This window comes from Urtica dioica, chromosome 3, assembly GCF_054948205.1.
Source record: "Urtica dioica subsp. dioica isolate 48M chromosome 3, U.dioica_male_clone48M_v1_H2, whole genome shotgun sequence".
In the NCBI taxonomy this organism is placed as follows: Eukaryota; Viridiplantae; Streptophyta; class Magnoliopsida; order Rosales; family Urticaceae; genus Urtica; species Urtica dioica.
In genome coordinates, this window is record NC_142758.1 from 24,471,376 (window position 1) to 24,485,931 (window position 14,556).

The 14,556-nt window shown below is 39.7% G+C and overlaps 2 protein-coding genes across 3 annotated transcripts; one reads left to right on the top strand and one right to left on the bottom strand.

Annotated features, from left to right (window-relative positions):
* The first annotated feature begins 338 nt into the window (after positions 1-338).
* LOC149402510 (protein MANNAN SYNTHESIS-RELATED 1-like) lies at positions 339-4,123 on the top strand. Of its 2 annotated transcripts, none has more exons than XM_089609156.1 (7): positions 339-563; positions 785-902; positions 1,382-1,526; positions 1,605-1,675; positions 2,286-2,371; positions 2,791-3,373; positions 3,564-4,123. In XM_089609156.1, exons 2-7 carry the CDS (start codon positions 801-803, stop codon positions 3,840-3,842), a joined length of 1,266 nt encoding a protein of 421 aa, XP_089465282.1. In that variant the 5' UTR covers positions 339-563; positions 785-800; the 3' UTR covers positions 3,843-4,123. The 2 variants fall into 2 exon arrangements, with proteins under 2 accessions (XP_089465282.1, XP_089465281.1); XM_089609155.1 differs by having other exon boundaries at positions 544-659.
* A 6,112-nt stretch (positions 4,124-10,235) lies between these two features.
* LOC149402511 (uncharacterized) lies at positions 10,236-13,441 on the bottom strand. Its single transcript, XM_089608412.1, has 5 exons — positions 13,217-13,441; positions 11,587-12,444; positions 11,400-11,513; positions 10,754-10,917; positions 10,236-10,410 (listed from the first exon to the last, which is right to left on the bottom strand). The coding sequence occupies exons 1-5, from the start codon at positions 13,439-13,441 to the stop codon at positions 10,236-10,238; spliced, it is 1,536 nt and encodes a 511-aa protein (XP_089464538.1).
* Positions 13,442-14,556: the final 1,115 nt, after the last annotated feature.

The following is a 14,556-nucleotide window of genomic DNA, read 5'->3' on the forward strand; positions in this document are numbered from 1 at the left end:
ACGTTTTAAAACATTTGTTAAATTAAAATTTCAAACGTTTTTATATGAGAGAATCCTTAAATAAAAATATAAAAATACATGATCGAGTTTCTTTCGTTAAATAATGCAGATCTTGTCGATGAATGGAATGCCATTGATGGATGATAGGGTTGGTCGGCTTATCTGCAAGGAGAAGGAGTCTGGAATGTACTTTTTCTCGGGTTATGGTAGTTGTTTTCTTGTTATTGGCCGATGGAAAGGAGGATTCATTCGGATCGACATGAGAGTCCAACTACATTGCATTGCTAGAATCCATGTTGTATATTTGAAAGAGGTTGACCTCCTTGCTTAGAATTATAATTCATTCTAATTAATAGAAATATAGTTTAAAGGCAAGCCGTCATTTTCCGTGAAAGTGTCGGTGCCGTAAGAAAGAAAGGAAAGAGGATTTGCTCGGAAATCCCAAAATAAAAATAATTAAATAAATAAAAAAAACAACCTCATGAAATTAAATTAAATATGAGTTTCCCATATATGATTCCCTTAATATGTATATGTATAATGAAGTGTCTGCAAGCAAAGCTGTTAGTTTGTCTCTCCACTCTCTCTCTCTCTCTCTCTCTCTCTCTCTCTCTCCCCCTCTCTCCCTCTCTCTCTCTCTCTCATTCATTATTTTAGCGGTAAATGTTCCAGCGTTCGTTGCAACAGAACTAGGGGATTTGATTTTTCTATGTTTTTTTTTCTCTTTTCTCTTGCGTATATTTGTTTGAGGAAGACGAAGAAGATCTGAGAATATTTTTTACAGGGAAAGATAGCAGAAAATGGGTGTCGATTTGAGGCAAGTCGTGGCCGGAGTTCTCACTCTGATGATGTTTCTGATGCTTGGGAATATGATCAAGAGAGATCATTTTGATTCTACTGAAGTAAGTCCCATCACTATTTTTTTAATGATCCAATTTTTTTTTTTTTTCCTCACTATTTGTGCTATTTTTTTTCATTGAATTGGTATCGTCTTATGCGTTTTCACTTTCTTTTTTCGTTTTCTCCTTTAATGGCTTCTGAAATGCGTAATCTGTGAGGTTATAACTTCTTACTAATGTTTGATCTGAAGCTTTATAATCTCTGTTTGGTTTTGATTTGGTTTCCTTTAATGTTTCACTGGATCTTCGCTAGAAATTGATAACGGTATTTCGCTGTTTCACTGGATTTCCTTTTAAGATTTATATTATGTATACGATTTTTAATGGAATAACTATTGACTTACGGTAGGTCTTAAATTCAATAGATCAGGATTTAGTGCAGAGTTCTGTATATGATATAGATTTCTTATGATTCGAGTATTGGGTAATCGAAAGATGGATTGATTAACTCTTGTTTCCTTTCTTTTCCACACTTGGTCCAGGAGAAATTCCCAGGAGATCGTCATGTTAATTTAGAGAACGCGAAGATCACGAAACAAAGCATTTCCCGCCTTTCAGACAAGAGTGTTGGGCCGTGGAAAAGCGATGGCGACGAACTGAAACAATGCTGGGCAAAGCCTAGTCTCAGTATGTGCTCCTTATTCTACTTGAAAATCTGTCAAATATCATATTTCTCACATATTTTTGTTATTGTGTCCCCTGTAGATGATGTGGAGCAGACAAATGGATTTGTAATTTTCTCGTTAACAAACGGCCCAGAATATCATGTTTCACAGGTATACAGATCAAACTAGTTTTGGTATATTTTACCGTGGATGAAATATGAAAGTTTTTATAATTGTCTGGGATTTTAATGTTGCATTAAAAAATTTGTTTTCAAAATCTTAACTTCTTATGTGGCTTTTAGCTATTTAGCCATTTGACTTAATAGCGTTTTGTATAATAGCTAACATTTTGTTAATTTTCTGTAAATAGTCATCTCAACTTATTTATGGCATTCAAAAAGACAAAAAAAAAAACCCAAAATAGGCAGGAATGTTTTTTGGTATTTTTGTCTTTTTGAGTGGCATAAATAAATTGAAGTGGTTATTTACAAAAAAAATTACAAAGGTTGGCTATCTAGCAATTCTTAGACTTTCGGTGGCTTATTTGGCTAATTTTTTGTTTTTGTAATTTGTTTGAAGTTCAAACCAAGATTCTTATTCTCTTGCTGAATTTTTCTGTTTCCTCACATCATGTTAACAATTACTTAAAAATTGATTTCAGACAGTTAGTTCCAGTTGTCTGAATTATTGTAACCCCAATTCGAATGTTGTTTCCATTCATGAAGCTTTGTGTTTACCCTCGATCCTAATTTTGGCGCGGTCTTTGTGGCTATGAATTTAGATTTCTGATGCAGTAGTCGTGGCGAGATATCTTGGGGCTACTCTTGTCCTTCCTGACATTAGAGGAAGCAAGCCAGGTGACCAGAGGTCAGGGCTCAAACCCAGCTTTAGCTATTCAATTAGAGATGCGATTTTGGTTAACCTTGGTTAACCTTTAACCTTGAATTTCGGTTAAAAGTTTATCTTAACCCAAATTCTCTTTAAAAAATGGGTTAACTTTTTCATCTACTTAAAAAATTGTTATCCAGAATACCATAAAAGGCCCCTATTATTTTAATTGAAAATAAATTTGTTCCCTTTTTAACTGATAAAATTATCCTTCGATAGTTTTAAACTAAATTTTGGGTAGGAAAAAAAACGGCTAGAAAACGGTTAAACCCATCTTTAGCTATTTTATTGTTGTGATGAAACTTAATGGTTGACCTTAATTTCATGTTTTATATATATATATATATATATATATATATATATATATATATATATATATATATATATATATATATCAGGAATTTTGAAGAAATCTACGACGCCGACAAGTTTGTTAAAAGCCTCGAAGGGGTGGTCAGAGTGACAAAAGACCCGCCAGCAAAGCTATCGACGAGAAATCTCGCCGTTGTGAAGGTCCCAAATCGCATTACGGAAGACTACATCTCAGAACGAATCGAGCCCGTTTACAGAAAGAAGGGCACAATCAGGCTCGCGACTTTCTTTCCCTCCGTGAACATGAAAAAGTCGGCGGAGAAACAGAGCTCGAGCGACTCGATCGCGTGCTTGGCGATGTTCGGGACCCTTGAGTTGCGGCCGGAGATTCAAGAAGTGGTTGACTCGATGGTTGACCGTCTGAGGACTCTGAGCCGGAAATCGGACGGTCAGTTCGTCTCGGTAGACTTGAGAGTTGAGCTGTTGGAGCACAAGGCCTGTAAAGGAGACGGAGAGTCTGGAGCCAAAACTTGCTATAATCCGGATGAGATTGCTTCGTTCATGAAGAAGGTCGGCTTCAGCAAAGACACCACCATATATCTCACTCAAACCAGGTGGCACGGAAGCCTCGACGATCTCAAGGAGCTCTTCCCCAAGACTTATACTAAGGTGAGGCATACATATTGATTTTTATTTCTTGCTTTTTGTACGTAGAATCCCAAAATGGTCCCCCTGTAAACTACAAATTATATTAGTTCAATCATTAAATGACCATCCCTTAAAAACAAAAATCATTAAATCGCCAAAATTGCTGTGCCAAAATCATGTTACTGGTCTAAGAGTAAGCGTATTTTTGCAGGAAGGGATTATACCGGCGGATAAAAAGAAGAAGATCTTGGATTCGGATACGACGGAATTCGAAAAGGTGATCGATTACTACGTGTGTTCAGAGAGCGACGCGTTTATTCCGGCGATATCGGGACTCTTCTATTCGAACGTGGCTGGCAAAAGAATCGGTTCAGGTAAGACTCAGATTCTTGTTCCGGCGTATATTCCAGACTCCTCTGCCTCACCTGCGGACTTTATAACTCACTACGTCTCCAAGAAGAACCATTTGGCGTACTCGTGCTTTTGCTAATCACACGATGGAAAAGAAAAAGGAAAAAACTTTTGAAGAAAGGGAGCTCATATAGACAGGGTTAAGTGTATAACGATATGATATGCAAAACTTTTGGTTGAATTGTAAGAGTCATTTTCTCTTTGATAAGGTGATTTTTAGCGAGAGATATCTTTGTTGAGAGGAAAAAGTTTCCCTTCCTATTTATAAGAGTCTCTCTCTATATATATATATATTGTTTGATATGAATTTGCTGAAATTTTTCATTATTATAAGTTTTATATGCAAATGGAGTTGTCTCATTCTTTGTGCCACGTTTTTTTTTTCGATACCAGAATGAGAATCCTTTTTTTTTCGTTAGTTATTATCGAGGCAAGACTTGTGGAAAAACCTGAATGTGCCACATGGTGTATAACTTTTTTTTTTTTACCTTTTTTATAAAAGGTCAGCAATAGGACCTCTTCATTTATTTCTATTTATGTAATTACCATTATACCCTTATTTATTTTTTTTAAAGAATCCCAAAAAGTAAACCCTACTCTCATCTCTCATTCTTTCTTTTCTTTCATTTATTATCGGCTTCTTCTTCTCCATTGCACTTGTTTCATCTCCTCCATTGTCTCCGTCGCATCTCCTCCATTGGCGTCGTGTCTCATTGTCGTCCGGGTGTCTAGATCTCAGCCGGCGTCCGTCCTCTCTCTCTAATTTGACGGCCATCCCTCCTCTCTCTTTTAGTTCGCGCCGTCCGTCGTCTTCCAAGGCCACCCACCTTCGCCATCGTCTCTCTCTGCCCTTTCTGGCGCAGCAAGCTCCCACATTGACACTCTTTTCGCTCTTTATTCTGGTAATCTCCCTCATACATAGCCATTGTGGTTATAGTGTTTGTGACCAACGTTGTCATGACTCAATATTTCATGACAATATAGTCACAAAACGAAATTATTTCATGACTGTCACGAAACTAAATTATTTTGTGACACTCATAGTCACGAAAGCTTCAGCATGACTCCATATTTCGTGACAATATAGTCACAAAACGAAATTATTTCGTGACACTATTGTCACGAAATTAAATTATTTCGTGACACCCATAGTCACGAAAGCTTCAGCATGACTCCATATTTCGTGACAATATAGTCACAAAACGAAATTATTTCGTGACAATAGTGTCACGAAACTAAATTATTTCGTGACACCATAGTCACGAAACTAAAGTCTGCAATGATAAACATGAACGATATTATATAATATGGATTCAAGTGCTTACTATATATCTGCGCATATAATAAAGTTTTATGAGAAAATAATTTAATGTGACTTTATCTCCACTATTTGCAGTTATGAAAGACATTCATACATTCGTCAAGCATAGCGGTAGATGGGTGAAACATGAACGATATGACGCTGGCCCTAGGTGTGCAGTGGGAATCTTAATACCGGCAAAAGCAATGTACGAGGTGTTTATGCAGTTATTGTATGCCACGCTCAATCGCTCACCTAAAAATCAAGTCCTCCGTGTTTCTTATGAAACAGAAGGGTCGGTACCCCCAGTAAGTATTGACTCCGACCTAAGTTTGAAATGTTAGTTGCATCTTCGGAAGGAGAAACCGGACAGATCCAAACTTAGTTTGGTAGTAGATATGGAGCCATTGAAGAAGAGCCGTTGGTTTCGGACTCAGGCGTTGGTTCAACTCCGAACACCGGTCAACCAGCACAAGCGGACATGTCGTCTCCTAAGTCGGAGGCTAGTTCTCCCGAGATCCCCGACCCGAATCAGAGTCATTCAGGCACACCATGGCAGACCCATCCGCGCTCAGGCACTCCAAAACGGTTTAGTACGCCTTGCTCTAGAACGAGGAGGACGAGTCAATGCGCTACGCCTTCCACGGATAACCAAAATATGCATCCTGACCTTGATGTGTCAGATATTCACTCTCCGCTGAGACTAGTCAAAGGAGGATTGTACGCCAACAAAGCAACTCTGAAGAAACATTTATGCATGTTAGCAATCACCAAACATTTTACGTTCAAGACGAAGACTTCTAACAAACGGTATATCCATGTTGTTTGTCGAGATGACTCATGCGCGTGGTCTGTTCGTGGAGTAAAAACGACTACATCCGAGATCTTTGAAGTGAGGAGGTGACTTATTACTTATTTCTACATTGATATTATCGTGGTCACCCGAAATTAACATTGCTCTTACATTCTTGCAGGTATGATTCTGAGCACACGTGTGCTACACAATTCAGACAAGGAGAACATCCTCAGGCTACGTCCACATTTGTAGGCGAGACTATGAAACACAGGTACATCGATCCCTCATGTTCACCATGCAAACCCAAAGACATCATGTCCTACATGCAACAAGATTTTGGAGTGGACATGTCCTACAAAAAAGCATGGAGGTCAAGACAGGCGGCACTATCATCATTGTTTGGCACCGATGATGCATCGTATAGATCTCTGCCGAAATTCATGTACATGTGGTCGACTAACAATCCAGGTTCGTCATTCGACCTTGTCACAACTCCTCGATCCCACCGTTTCAAATACTTCTTCATGTCGCTTAGTGCTTGGAAAAGGGGGTGGAAGTATCTACGGCCCGTAGTTATCATCGACGACACTTTTTTGAAGAGTTACTATAAAGGCACACTGTTTTCAGTATGTGGTATGGATGCGAATGAACAAGTTTACCCCCTCGCATTCGGCGCTGGTGATTCAGAATCTATTGAATCGTGGGTTTACTTCTTGACAAGGTTAAAGGAAGCAATCGGGGAGAGGTCACATCAGGTCATAGTGTCTGACAGGAACGCGGGAATCATTAACAGTGTGAAAAAGGTTTTTACTAACTCAGACCATGGTTATTGCATGTTTCATCTTTTGAAGAACTTGAAGAACCAAATCAAAGGTCTATCAAAAGAGGTGAATTGGACGTTCTATGCTGCAGCAAAGGCATACACGTATGCAGAGTTTGAAAAGTATATGCTTATGATAGATGAGGAAGATCCAAGAGTCCGAGCGTATCTTCAGAACGACGTAGGCCACGAAAAATGGGTTCGTAGTTTCTACACGGAGAAGAGGTACTCAATAATGACATCTAACAATGCCGAGTCGCTGAATGCAATGAATGTCAAACCGAGAGAGTTCCCTATTGCCAAGCTATTTGATTTTCTCCAGGAGAGAATGAGTAAATGGTTTTACGAACGTAGAGAAAAAGCGTTGTGAACGTTGACGATCCTTTGCATTGACGCGAATAAAAAACTTGAAGAATACCACGCTAAATCTACTGGAATGGGGGTACGCGATAGGCATTCAATTTTTAATTTTTTTATAATATGTTTTTTATTATATCCCGTAAACAAAATGGTATTGGGTGCGGAACAGGTGCATCCATCATCGGTGTACGAGTTTGAAGTCGTTGATAGAGAGGGGAAAAAGTGGGCTGTAAATTTGAGAGAGAAGACATGTAGTTGCCGTGTCTTTCAAACTGACAACTTTATCTGTCCCCACGGCATTGCGGCTTGCGGTTTTCGAAACTTCGCAGTTAAGAAGTACATATCAAATTACTACACCACCGAATATTGGAGAAGTTGTTATGCAGGTGTAATTCATCCAATTGGCAGAGAGGAGTCTTGGAATTTTCCAGAGGAAGTCACGCAAAAAATAGTAAATCCACCTCATGTTGCGGCTCGTGCCGCCGGAAGACCGAAAAATAAAAGAATACCCTCTCCATGGGAATGGGATGAGGATAGAAGGAATAAATGCAGTCGGTGTGGTAGAGTAGGACATAATCGAGCCACATATCGCAACGCGATCCCGACCCACCATAGCCGACCCGAACATGAGCTCGATTGTTCCTTTTTTTTAGACTTTTTATTTGATGTACCAATTTGGATTTTTACTTTACTTTATTTCTTATTTAGTTTGCTATGTTTGTTCTGGATTTTTATATATATTTCTCATTCGTGACGTTTTAATCCCATTAAACAATTTACGTGACGTAAAATCTATTGTTTTACTGACTTCTACGTCACGAAATAACAATTCTTCGTGACATAGAAGTCACGACATCCAATTGTTTCCGTGACATAGAAGTCACGACATCCAATTGTTTCGTGACAGAGAAGTCACGACATCATCATTTTTCTTGACATAGAAGTCACGAAGTTCGAGCCATTTTTCGTGAACCATGATATCTATCGCTGTTTTGAGCGAGTTGGTAATTGGGATATTTAATAGCAATAAATGGCATTCATAGCAATTAAATTACTGAACAACCAACTTTGGAAGTTAGGTAAGAATATTTATTTTAGCATTTACTTACTACAAAAGTTAGGTAAGGAATCCTCATATTTATCCGACCTACCTCATATCAAACTGATAATATTGTTCGAAAGAGTCTAACGGTGAAATGGACGCTAAAGATCCAACGACGAAGGGAAGCGATTCGAGTAAAAAGGTGTCGACGGTGAATGAGACGTCAGAGATGCCTTCAGGAAGTGCAAACTCGACCGCAAGATATTACATGATTCCATCTCCGCGCCCTCCCAGGAAATTAAAGAAGCGTCATGACATGAGCGATGCTGAATACAACGAGTATGTAGAGATGCATGCAGGTGAGGATTACAAATCTCCGATTTTGATGGCTAACTCCGTTCTTCAAGAAATATTCGGCAAGAATTGGGAGGAATTTTTGAAATCAAAGGGAGCTATTGTCGAAGACCATAAAGATTTTCCGGCTTGCCAAATGGGGGTGGATGGAAAGAAATAAAATGTAGTTCGAGATGAGGTACTCAATATTTACAATGTTTTAATGTTTTAACGTCTAGACGATATCACATGTTTTAAAACTATTTGTATAATTCTCCTCCTATGTTCATATGTTTTTAAGACTTTTTCTTGATGTACTAATGTTGGGTATGGACTTTTTTTCCAATTCGTGACTGGTATGTCACAAAAAACTACCGTTTCGAGACTTGAAGACTTCCGTTTCGTGACAGGAACGTCACGAAATCCCAATTTTTTGTGACAGGAACGTCACGAAGTCCCCATTTTTCGTGACGGAGAAGTAACGAAATCATCATTCTTCGTGACAGGAACGTCACGAAATCCCCATTTTTCGTGACAGGAACGTTACGAAGTCCCCATTTTTCGTGACAGGAACGTCACGAGATGACGTTCAACCTCATTCACCTATGTTCATATGTTTAGAGTACTTTAAATTCTGTCCCTTTGAGATGATGAAATGAAATGGGACAAATGAATGTATGTCAACCACACTTCACGATACAAAACACATTAGTTCGTCAAGATGGTCTAGGTAAGTAGAACTCACTTACCATTTATCCTTCTCATATTTTCTTGATATTCTAGGTAAGTAGAACGGCTGTCCATTTATTTTTCAAATTTTATCATTTTAATTTGCATAACAACCATTGATCCCCTACGACGGATTTAATGAAAAGAAGAAGAGATTTCTCATTAAATTCCATCAAAGGAAACAATTTTGTGACTGGTATGTCACGAAAACGTACCGTTTCGTGACTTGAAGACTTCTTTTTCGTGACAGGAACGTCACGAAATCCCCATTTTTCGTGACATGAACGTCACGAAGTCCCCATTTTTCGTGACAGAAACGTCACGAAGTCCCCATTTTTCGTGACAGAAACGTCACGAAATCCTAATTTTTCGTGACATATGAGTCGCGAAATCCCGGAATATCGTGACATAGTAGTCACGACATCGTACTGTTTCGTGACTTGAAGAGTTTTGTTTCGTGACAGGAAAGTCACAAAATCCCAATATTTCGTGACAGGTACGAATGATAAATATAAAAATAAAAAAAGAGGTATTTTACAATACCTCATTTTATTATTTTGTAGTTGTTTAACTTGAGTACGGTACGACCTTCGAACCCGTTACCTAGAGGAAGCCACATAGCAATCGTCTAGGCTATCGGGAGAGTCGTGATAGGTGGAGCACTAAATTTAAATTTATACAATTAAAAGCTGGAGTTCAAGTTAGACTTGTTATACTCATTGTTCGTGACAGGAACGTCATGAAATCCCCATTTTTTCGCGACAAGAACGTCACGAAGTCCCCATTTTTTGTGACAGGAACGTCACGAGATGCGTACAAATTAAGTGACATCAAGAATCTATTTGGCGTTGTTATGAAATCATATGAATTTTATTTCATATAATCACATCCAAAAGAGTATAGAGTTACATATTTAATAAGTTACTGGCCCCTATACATACGTATAAAACATAGCCCATGTCTTCGTGACGACCTTGTCACACAAATTATACAAAGGAGAATTAAGAGTCACACCGCCATCACAAAGACATTCCAAAATAATACACTTCACCCTATTTATAAGATTTGGATCACTAATCACTTCTCCTACTTTCAATTCTCTTCGTCTGACTCAACATTGTTTGCGATCTTTAATGCCCCGTGCTTGTACAACTCGGTTGCCATCTTCTTTCTGTACATGGAAATATTGTCTTGATGCAAACTACTGACCGGAATCCCGTGGATCATAAATTCGGCGGCCTTTACGCAAAACATGCCACAGTCTCCCCTGTTCATGGTTGCTTACTAGTATTAAATATACATCAAAATAGAACATGATAAACAATTATGAGAAGAGATCTTACCCATTGGATTGTTGTGGCATAGGCGCTATTACTATTTTAAATGTCTCCGAGTTGCCATCTGCTAGACCGACGACGCCCAACACAATGGGGATAAAATCCGCCATCATCAGTATGCTATCACGAATATTGCGTGCATACTTCAGTCCATAGAGTTGTATATTGTTAGCGCTCTACGGCTTAGGGAAATTACGACAAGGAGCCAGTGGTCCGGCATATGGACAGGGACGTAGATAGTGTTAACATCTGCCCATGGAGTGTTTGCAAAACCTGTTTTTTTCGGCAGTTATGTAGTCAAGCACAACTAAATGGTCCGTCCAATCAAACGCGTCCTTGTTCTTCGCTTTGGACCAAGCATCATGGCATCGGGTGAGCATTGGTAGAAAGTACGAGTTGGTTGTCGTAAACGGCTTTCGGACATTTCCATACTTCCCCTTCTTTCTCAAGTAGTAGAAATTAAAGTTTTTTCGTCACAGTAAAGTCACGAAATCAAGTATGTTCGTGAGAATAAAGTCACGAAATCAAATATTTTCGTGGCATTGATGCCACGAAATCAAGTATGTTCGTGAGATTAATGTCACGAAATCAAGTATATTCGTGAGATGAAAGTCACGAAATCAAATATTTTCGTGACATTGATGTCACGAAATCAAGTATGTTCGTGAGAATAAAGTCACGAAATCAAATATTTTCGTGACATTGATGTCACGAAATCAAGTATGTTCGCGAGATTAATGTCACGAAATCAAGTATATTCGTGAGATGAAAGTCACGAAATCAAATACTTGAATTCCTGACTTTCATGTCACGACTATACTTGATTTCGTGACATTAGTCTCACGAATATACTTGATTTCGTGACTTTACTGTCACGAATCTATTTTATTTCGTGAGTTAAATGTCACGACAACATTACCTTGGTTGCTGATGTGGGGCATCCATACACTTTTTTCTTCTTCCCTTTCTTCTCAGAGGGGCTCACAACAGTCATCGCTGACTCGATTTCACCACCAATCGGCTTGAATTCAATCTGGAAAACAGATTAATGTGAATAATAAAAAAATAGAAGTTAGTTAAATGTGCATGTTCTTATCAATCCATACCTCTTGAAATTGAATTTTTTGGAGTTGAGACTCCAAGACCTTCCCTGATTTAGTAGCCCAACGCCTCATCAACGGCCTTGCATGGGCATCCAGTATCGTGGCAAAGTCCAGGGCCACGAATCGTGGTATGCACTCGTAGCTCCAAATTTGGAGTGGGAGCACAAAACCCGATAAGTGGAGTTTTAGGTTCTTACCATCCTTGATGGTCTTGGCCTTGCTCACAAAGCCCTTGACAGAATCTAGAAAGAAGTCCCACATAACGTTTCCCCATGGGTAGTTGTTGAAAACCACCGGGTTGTCCACCATTTTTATGTAGCTATCGCATGGGAGGTTGACGGGCTTCTCGGCCGCCAGGAGTACGTTGTAAAGAAAGTGGAGGAGAAGTAGGCTCACTCTCCTCTCATCTGACCACTTCTTGCTGGTCTCAAGGACTGCAGCAATGTTGGCCCTTTTTCGGCCAAGCGCACCATTGCAGAAGGTGTCTTGGTATAGCCCTCCCTCAACCACGTTGGTGTATCGTGGCTGCTCTACGTAGTCGTCACTGAATCTTAATCCTGTGATCAAAGAAAAGTGCTCTTTGGTGAACTCCCGGGGTTTCCCACCAATCTCCATGACCAGAGATTCGTCTGATGGACATGCCCCGTCATTAAATCCCGATCTCAACACTAAGTGACTGATTATTTTGGATGATTTTGTGATACAGGGCATGTCCAAGAACTGCCCAAAACACGTTTTCTTGAATAGCTCTTTTTGGTTCGAGGTCATGCCCGTCTCCCTCTCGAACGCGTCCAAGTTTCCATGGAAGTTGAATGAATACCCTTCTTCTATGTCCTCTTCTTTTATCTTGCGTATGAAACCCTAGAAATTAGAAAATATAAAAGTTAGAACATTAAACAAAATATATACACTCAGTTTCGTGATAACACAGCCACGAAACCCATGAATTTGGTGACATTTATGTCACGAAACTTCGTGGTTTCGTGACACAATTGTCACGAACTTCATGGTTATCGTGACTTAACTTGACTGTCACTTTATAACTATCAATAATTTCGTGACATAGGTGTCACAAAACCCTGAAATGTCGTGACACAATTGTCACGAAACCCAGAAATTTCATGACACAATTGTCATGAACTTCATGGGTATCGTGACTTGACTTGACTGTATCAATAATTTCGTGACATAGGTGTCACAAAACCCTGAAATTTGATGACACAATTGTCACGAAACCCAGAAATTTCATGACACAATTATCACGATACCCAGAAATGTTTGACACAAAACAATTCACAGAACCTACATCTAATATGAGCAAGCCTAGAAAAATCTAATTTTATTACAAAATACACACAGAATCCCCAATAACATAAAAAAATGAACACTTTTGTCAAACTAACAGGAGACAATAAACATGCAAACCATGAATCAACACAAAATCAAAGTTCAAACACACAATGCAAACCATGAATCAACACAAAATCCACACAGAATCCCTAATAACATCAAACTAACAGTTTCATCAACACAAAATTAACATGCAAACCCAAAAGTTTTCATTTTTGTCACGAAATAAAAATTAAGGAACCAAAAAACTGAAATCACGAATTGCAAGTAAAAAAAATCTCACCTTGTGAGGTCTCTCGGATGTAGAAGGGACAGAGGAGTCAGCATTTGAAGGCGACTCAACAACCACCTTCCTCTTCTTCTTCGGCGGCGCAAGAACCTTCTTCCATTTCTTCGCCGGGGAGTTCTCCGTTGGTGGCTCCGGGGAAAAAGCCACGCGCGGACTCCGACGCGGGGATGCATGGGTCACAGGAGGTGGAGTTTCAGTCGACGATTGAGGAAGACTCATCTTTTTAGGGTTATGTTTTGGAAATTTTGGGGGGCGTTTGCTCGACGAACTATTCTTCGTCTTCATTTCTTGGGCGAAGAATGGAATCGAGACGGTTTTAGGAGTGTTGGTTAAGGGAAGTTGGACGGTTTTTTTTTTCGCTCGGTCGCTCTCACTCTCTCTCTCTCTTCTGGTTACACTATCTCGGTCAATGAAGAAGAGGAAGGTGACGTGGGTAAGTGAGAATTGGTTTGCGTTTTCTTATTTAAATTTTAATGTTCACGGGGGTAAAAGGGTAATTACATAAATCCAAATTAATTCCCAAGTCCTATTTGTGACCTTTTTGAAAAAAAGTCCAAAAAATAAAAACCCTTTTTTTACTCCTAGTTAGGGCAATTTCCCTTTTTAAATCGCGTTAGTAATTTGAAACAGTTTCGCGTGTTAAATGATTCGATATATATGATTTTTTTTTTGAAGGGGAAAAGGGTTCTGAAAAAACCTTACCGTCCCCAGTAAGTGCGACGGCAAGGAAAAAGAACCCTACTACATCTCATTAAAACTGTGGAACCCACCACACTTCTCCTGCACAAGCGGCGGGAGTTCCCCAAAATCCAAGACTCTGGAAACTCGGGATTGAGCCGCCCATTGACAAAGAGTATGGGCAACGACATTCGATTTCCTCGGAATCCAAATGAAATCAACAGAATCAAAAAACAACATGGAATCTAAAACAATGTAAAATAAACTAAACGTACTCCAGTGAAGGGAGCTGCTGGCCGTCTTCAAGCTTCTCATTACGCCTTGGTTGTCGCCTTCGAAGATAACTTTCGCGTGATGTCGAGCTCTAGCCATGGTACTAGCCGTCAGGATGGCGACCAGTTCCGCCTCAGCCGCCGAGGAGGCGTGGCAGCTGTCTGTCCCCGCCCAAAGAACCGCGCCGCTGTTGTCTCGGGCAACCACGCTAACCACGGCGAGGTCGTTCTTGAAAGCGGCGTCTGAATTTAGCTTGATAACACCAGGCTTCGGAGGGAACCAGCCATCTCGAGGCTTCTCTTTAACTCCGTCAGTTCTCCCCAGCGTCCCCTCTTCACAGGTGAGAAGCTCGTTACACTTCACCAAAATTCTGATAACCGCGT

Coding starts and splice junctions, on each gene's coding strand:
- LOC149402510 (XM_089609156.1), top strand. CDS start 801: ATGGGTGTCGATTTGAGGCAAGTCGTGGCCGGAGTTCTCACTCTGATG. Junction 903..1,381: donor ATCATTTTGATTCTACTGAA/GTAAGTCCCATC, acceptor CACTTGGTCCAG/GAGAAATTCCCAGGAGATCG. Junction 1,527..1,604: donor CTGGGCAAAGCCTAGTCTCA/GTATGTGCTCCT, acceptor TGTCCCCTGTAG/ATGATGTGGAGCAGACAAAT.
- LOC149402511 (XM_089608412.1), bottom strand. CDS start 13,441: ATGAGTCTTCCTCAATCGTCGACTGAAACTCCACCTCCTGTGACCCAT. Junction 12,445..13,216: donor CATCCGAGAGACCTCACAAG/GTGAGATTTTTT, acceptor TCTAATTTCTAG/GGTTTCATACGCAAGATAAA. Junction 11,514..11,586: donor AAAAAATTCAATTTCAAGAG/GTATGGATTGAT, acceptor TCTGTTTTCCAG/ATTGAATTCAAGCCGATTGG.